The 6,874-nt window shown below is 54.6% G+C and overlaps 1 protein-coding gene across 10 annotated transcripts; it reads right to left on the reverse strand.

The window, feature by feature from the left end:
* Positions 1–770: 770 nt before the first annotated feature.
* Positions 771–6,267, reverse strand: LOC117034854 (dipeptidase 2-like). Of its 10 annotated transcripts, none has more exons than XM_033128265.1 (12): positions 6,114–6,142; positions 5,658–5,696; positions 4,964–5,262; positions 4,506–4,632; positions 4,073–4,202; positions 3,847–3,988; positions 3,500–3,569; positions 3,205–3,381; positions 2,753–2,837; positions 2,007–2,082; positions 1,217–1,352; positions 771–1,125 (listed from the first exon to the last, which is right to left on the reverse strand). In XM_033128265.1, the coding sequence occupies exons 3-12, from the start codon at positions 5,146–5,148 to the stop codon at positions 868–870; spliced, it is 1,386 nt and encodes a 461-aa protein (XP_032984156.1). In that variant the 5' UTR covers positions 5,149–5,262; positions 5,658–5,696; positions 6,114–6,142; the 3' UTR covers positions 771–867. The 10 variants fall into 10 exon arrangements, with proteins under 10 accessions (XP_032984156.1, XP_032984147.1, XP_032984154.1 ...); XM_033128256.1 differs by lacking the exon at positions 6,114–6,142 and adding an exon at positions 5,776–6,047; XM_033128263.1 differs by lacking the exon at positions 5,658–5,696 and having other exon boundaries at positions 4,964–5,187; positions 6,114–6,267.
* Between the last annotated feature and the right edge of the window lie 607 nt (positions 6,268–6,874).

The raw sequence follows: 6,874 nt of genomic DNA on the forward strand, positions 1-6,874 counted from the left end.
TTTTTTTTTTTTTGGCTCCTTGAAGTTTGACTTTGAAATGCACAGTTTGGAGTTACTCTGAACAGTGCTGCTATAAATATTATTTCATATGCCTCTTGGGGACTGTATGCATGCATTCCTCTTGCATATATACCTGGGGTGAAATTGCTCAGTCATGAGCTATGCACAGACTATTAGCATTATAATTTTTATTAGCCATTATCTATTATTATCAAGTTATTTATTGGCTGTCATTATTAACTCTTTATTAACTTTTAATTCTGGCTATTAGTGCAGTTGCTATTACCATTAATGGCCTGGGGGTAAGATGGAGTAGTTGTCTAAGTAGCCTGTGCCTCTCAGGAAATCCCTGTGGGCCCACATCCAGGGCAGTCCAGCATTGGAGGCCCATGGCCAGTTATGTGGCCTGACATTCTGAGCTCTGTCCAAATAGGAACAAAGATATTTTTGATCCAAGCGGGTTCCCTATTTGGGAATCTGAACCATAATTCCCTGAAAGATCCCCAGGTGGTGATCAGGGGGTCAGGATGGGGACTGAGGCGAGCTACTCAGAGGGAACCCGGAATAGGGTCCACCTTCTTGCAGCCAGAGCCCCCCACTGTCTTCTTCCAGTGCTGAGCCCAATCATCTGAGGTTCTTCAGGCCACTGCCAACAGGTCTTTGAGTAACTAGTGGCTGAACTGCAGGATGCCTCACCAACCCCCAGCACTGGGAGGCTGTGCCACCAGACCACCCCGCAGAGAAGGACACTCATGCCTAGTTCCAGTCTAAAATATTTATTTTCAGGAAATGTTTGTGCCTGCACAACAGGGGAACTTCGTGGGATGTCCACAGCTGCCAAAATGACATCTGGCAGGATTAACTGGGTCACAAGAGCCACAGAAGGAGAACTGGGAAGGCAGCAATAACTGTGAAGCCTGGGGCTATGTGGGAGGAGGATTTTGAGAATGACACCTTAAGTGATGACTTGGGTGTCCAATGCATTGGAGTCTCAGTTAGTGTCTGGTCTGGAGCCACATTCTGTCTCTGATGCAGCGGCGGCAGGACAGAGCGGCAAGAGCTACGCAGCTGCTCATCCGGGAACTCGTCCTCCAAGGGCCTTTGCCCCTTGTTTTCTTCCCGTACCTGGAGGCAGCAGTTGATGGTTAGCAGCCCCCACAGCTTCCCCCAACACACCTGCTCAGACTCCTGAGTACTCTTGCCCCGCCCAGCATACCTGTTCAACCTGTCTGAAGACCCGCAGCAGATTTCCGCGAAGGACTCCCTGGAGCTCTTCCTCACTCCAGCGACGATTCAGCAACTCCTCTATCAGGACCGGGTATGTGGACACGTCTTCCAGCCCCTGCGGGAATCTGTATGGCAACCAGGCAACCAGCTGTTGGGCCCCAGAACAGTTCCCTGCTCCTGACTCAGAACCACAGCGATATGTGTCCACTGAACCCCAACCCTGGTCAGATATGGGAAATGGAGACTTGGAGAGAGTAAATGATTCACCCCCACTCTTCGTCCTTCAGGAGACCCCGAAACCTCCTTGAATATTCATCAAAACTCATTTGAACTCTACTATTAAGATCTATGCCTTTCACTGAATGCAAAATTTCCCTCCATACATAAAAAAAAGAAAAGCTTTTTAAGAACTGGGTTGAACCCCTGCATGCACAGACCCAGCTGCAAGCAGAGAAGATGGTCAGCCCATACCAGACCATGTTAAGAGTCTGCTCAGAGGCAGTGGGTCTGTGGCACTGGGAGTGGGTGCACGTGCTGGGCAGATGAACTCTGGTGGCTTAGCCAAATATGATGACCCAGAGTGGAAGCAATGGGCCATGGATAGACAGAACAGCCCTGGAAAGAGACCCTGGGTGAGGGGACATGCCAGGTGGGCCAGCAGAACTGTGCTCACGGCCTAAAGACCATGAAGACCATGCTGTGGTGGGCATGGTGATGGTGATGGCGAAGGCCCCGCTGCTGCACAGCTAGCCCCAGACAAGCCGCAGGGAAGCACTCACCGGCTGGTCCCATCATAATCTCCGCCAATCCCGATGAATTTGGATCCAATGACAGCCTTGATGTGGTCAAAGTGATCTGGGGGATGGAGAGTGAGCAGTGTGGGGCTTCCAGAGCAGGGATAGGGGTGGGGGAATCTGTTCATTCCCTTTCCCCTGCATGCACAGTCTGTAGGCCATATAGGCCAATTCCTTCAAGGCCCGGCACCCAGTGTGCCAACTCGAGGGCTCTGAAGTTTGACCTGAAGTGATTCCTGCTGGCTCTAGACTGGACTTCAGATTTGAAATGGACCCCAGAGCCACAAGTTTGGGCGATTTCACATTAGGATTCTCCCTGCCTCAAGTCTCCCTGCGAACCTGCCAGAACTTCTTTCCATGTGTGTGGAAGATGAGAGAGAGACAAAGAATACAACTGACAAAAACCCCCAGAGACCTAAGGGGCTGCCCAGGTCCTTGGCCAGAGGCAGAGGGAGGGTGCTTTGGGAGCTCCTGCAGAGGCCAGATGGTCAGCAGCCAGGCTTTATGTCTGACTGCCTCTCTTATACCCATCAGTATTGCACTCCCACTCTGTGGGTCCAGTTCCATGTGGCACCAAAGTGCTGTGTACTGTTCATTTTTGGGTTTGGGGGAGCTTTGCCTACTGCCAAAGGGTGGGTCAAATTCCTGGGGCTGTTCTGAGGTCCATCCCCCTCATCCCAAAGACTCAGGTCCAAATCAGAACTGTTCAGACAGCCCAGGCTGGGCCTTACCTGCCACAGTGGACACATTGGCTAACAGGTTGCACTCCATCACCCCCACAGACAAGGACACCATCACGATGCCTCCATTCTTCTTCTGCAGGGGTGGACAAATGGACACTCAGCTTGCCCACCTCCCCACCTGCCTGTTAACCTGCTGGACCCCTGTGAGGAAGGTGTTCAGCCCTGGCTTTGAGGTCACAGACTTCCCCTCTCTGGATTGTATGAATGGAGGAGACTCAGCCCTGGTTTGGGTGGTGTCTTGGCCCTGGGTTTGAGGGTTTAGAGGAGTGTTTACCATCTAGAACGCCACCTTGAGTTCAGGGTTCAGGGGCTGTGGGTTTTAGGGTGGGGGGAAATGTTCAGCCTGGGGTTTGAGAAATTTGAGGGAATTGGGGCTCAGGGTCAAGGGCTCCTGGTTCAAACCTCTTGCTTTAGGTTCGAGGGCCAGGGCAGTCTCTTACCAGAAGTTGCAGGATGTCATCAGGAACATTCCGTGCATTGTTGCACACCCCCCGGGCAGCTGAGTGAGAGAAGATCACAGGTGCCTTTGACACTTCCAGGGCCTGCCGTGCCACAGTGTCTGAGACATGGGACAAGTCTACCATCATTCCCAGGCGGTTCATTTCCACCACCACCTTCTGTAGGGACAGGTTGGGGAGAGGGCATCAGGGTGCACGTGTATTTGCATTTATTTGTAGGGAACAGGTGGGGGGTATACATAAATGTGGGGCAGGGTAATGGAATCAGGGTCCTCACCTCACCAAAGCTGGTCAGCCCACTGACATTGTTGTAGAAGGTGTGAATATCCTTAGCTGAGCTTTCTGCCCTGCAGGATGGCCAGGAGGCAGTCTGACTGGTGGCCAAGATATGGCCACAGAGTCTAGAAGCCCTACTGAACCCTCTAACTCTACCAACCCCCTACAGCAAGAGCAGGAACCCAAGCTGGGCTGTGCCTGGGGATCCAGTCTTGCTCTGTGAACCCAGCTCCCCTGCCCACTCCAGGGTCAGTGCCACATCCCAGGGGTAAAGCATGGTCTGGGCCCCAGTGTGATCTTGGGCAGATCCCTGCCTCAGTGAGTCCATACCATCTGCGCTGTGCTCACCAGGGCGTGTTGCAGTTGTGGGTGAGGGTCAAGTAGCGCACACCCAGCATATAGAAGGTACGCAAGACGGAGAGGCTACTGTCCAGTGAGTGGCCGCCCTCCACACCAATGAGGCAAGCCAACTTCCGGGTACTGTTCAGAGCTGGGGGCAAGTAGGTCAGGTGATCACTTTCAGGAACTTGGGTACCTCAATCACATCCCTAACACCTCCCACCAACCTACCTACCTTTAACTGAGGTCACAAGCTCCAGCTCAGAATAGGAGGCACACATACGGTGGATGAGGTCAATTTGCTCCAGAGACAGGCGCACAGCATCCCGTTCCTGGGTCTGGCATGGGACGTAGGCTGACCAGAACTGAGGGAAGACCATGGGTTGGTTTGGGCAGGGGCTGCTTTGAAGCTCCTCCTTGCAGTCTCCACAGCCCACACAGCAAACAGTGGGCCCAGAGGTCACAAGTAATGCACTACTTGTTCTGTGGTATCTGGGTGCCCATCAAGCTGTCTTACCGTGGCCCCTGCAGCCCCCAGTAAACATGTCATGGCACTTTTTGGGTCACGAGGGTAAGAGTTCCCATGTGACTAACTTGTGGTCTCTAGAGCCCCCATATGTCTCGACATTCCCCAGCAGCGAGTGGCACTTTGTGTATCCCTCTGATACCTGGGCACCTACGAGACCGTCTCTAAGCCTGTCCAGGCTGGTCTGGCCGTCGCTGAAATTGCGCAGATTCACATCCTGTAGCTGGTTCCGGTAAAACTGCCTCAGGACCAGGGGCATGTCATTATGACTGGAAGGTCAAGGCAGGGTTAGGTCGGCGCAAATGGGTGGACTCCTTTAAGCCTGGATCAGGCAGGACATGTTGCCAGTCCTGGGCCAGCCCCAGGAGTCCCCCACCCCACACTGTCAGACTATACTAGGACCCTCTAGGCCTGGGCTAGGGCCTGTTCCCATCAAGGAGGGGATGAAATTGGAGGGGAAAGGTACCCATATATGATGGGAAAGGACATCAGGGGTGGTGTGAAGGAACCTCCTTCATTAGTCCTGCATTCTCAGAACCCGCTCCCCAGCCCAGGGGTGAGCTCCGCCCCCACTGCCCTCACCCCTCAGCACCTACTAACCCATCCACTAGCGGGAAGGCCCGCATCAGGGCCTGTGCAAGCTCCCGCAGACTTGGGGTGCTGGGGGCGCCGGGTATGGTCTGGGCACGGGTTATCGGCCGTGACAGCAACGTCAGCAGGAGGAGTAGATGTACCAGAGGCCTCCAGCAGAGCGCGCTGAGACCCTGGAGGCCCATGGGCTGCATGCTGCGCAGGGCCGGACAGGCGGGCAGGATCTCGAGAGCCTGAGAGGGTCGGGCAAAGGGCAGAGGGCGACGATGGGGTCCCAACCGTCGATTCAGGAGACTTGGCTGCGGGGCCTCGCGAGAAGGAAATGGAGTCTCAGGACCTTGCGACAGGTGAACAAGGAGCTGCGACGCCGCGCAATGCGGCCGCCAGGGGGCGGCACGGCCTCCCGCTCGCAGCTTCGGGGGCGCCCCCCCGCGCTGGTCTCCACAGCATGCGCCCACTGGCCTCCCATCTCAGGCTTCCCCCGCTCCTGACCTTCTCTGCACACCCACTGCTCCGAGGGGCTGACCCAGGTTGTTCTCCCCCTGCCCCTAGCCTTGCTCTCTGTGAGAGAACCTGGAGTGCTTATCCCAGAGAGTGGCACTCGGCTCTGTGGACTCTCCCCATTGCCTGCAGTCTGGCCCAGGTACCCTAGGGCCACATGCACGCGTCTTTGTGGTCACAGTGCTCTAGGCTCCGAGTTTACCTGTGCTGGGGCTCGTGGATGTGGGGGAAGAGGTAGTCTCTAGAAATGAGAGGTTAACTTTATGGACTTTGGTTTCAGGAAAGGGCCCCCCTCTGCCCCTGATCTTCTCTCTCCCCACCTTATTCCCTAGTCTGCATGTCCATTCCCTGGGGACTCCAGCGAGTAACTGGGAACTGTCAGGAGCACCCCTCTCCCATCTTCCCCAGTCAGCTTCAGGAAAGAGCTCCATCTTCAGATGCTATACCTCGCCAGGACCTGAGTGGAGGGGCTTTGGGAATGCCAACTGAGCAACTATTTGGGGAGGGTCAGGGAATGTTTACTCAACAGAGTAGGAACCCAGATACTAGTCTATTTGAGTGGAAGGAAATGAGGCATGTCTAGGGCAGCAGAGCCCCCAATCCCAGCGACATTTCTCTCAGAGATGCTGACTGACCTGCTGGCCAGTATCCCTCCTACCTCAGTGTGGAAGCCTCGGCCTTGTTGAGGTCAGAAGTATGGATCCTAAGAAACAGGCTGGCACCTGGTTTTGTGGTTACACCCGCCTTATCTTGTGGCTCTTCTGCCTATAGCTTTCCCAGAAACCTCAAGGGCTAAGTTCTGTCTGTGCTCAGCAGCCCCACCCTATTCCAGCCTCAGGCCTTCAGCCTAGTTGCCTCCCTTAAGAACCCCCACCCACACACCCACACCCACACATGCGCACTTGGGGGATGTGCCTTATCACAAGCTGAGAGGCTTCTGGGTCTCTGCCCAGACTCCTCATTTCCAGCCGCTCAATGTTCTCCTTTGAACATTGGTACCCACTGGAGCTCCTCCACCTTTGGAACCTTTTCCAGGTGATAGGCGTGACCAGTGTACTGACCTAATTCTGAGGACTGGAGACCCTAGAAACCTCCCCCAAAATAAAATGAGCAAAAAAACTCTTCCAGAAGGACTAGAGGTCCTAGGCTATCCAGGAGTGGAAGGGTTCCTAGCTTTGGTATATTTGAGGGATTGTGCACTTGCGGTTGCCCAGTGCCTGCTGACCAGGAGGAAGGGCCAACCAGAGGCGCTGTACTGGAGGTGGGTCTGCTCCCTGCCTCCTGTAGCTGGAGCGTTATCTAGGCAGCCCCACTACAAAGCGTGAGTCCTCCAGAGCCCTGCTTCAGAGAACAGCAGGTGTGTCCCTGCCCTGAGTGTCTTGTATGCACAGACTCAGACCTCGCTCCCTTCCTGCCACT

This window comes from Rhinolophus ferrumequinum, chromosome 15 (assembly GCF_004115265.2).
Source record: "Rhinolophus ferrumequinum isolate MPI-CBG mRhiFer1 chromosome 15, mRhiFer1_v1.p, whole genome shotgun sequence".
NCBI lineage: Eukaryota > Metazoa > Chordata > Mammalia > Chiroptera > Rhinolophidae > Rhinolophus > Rhinolophus ferrumequinum.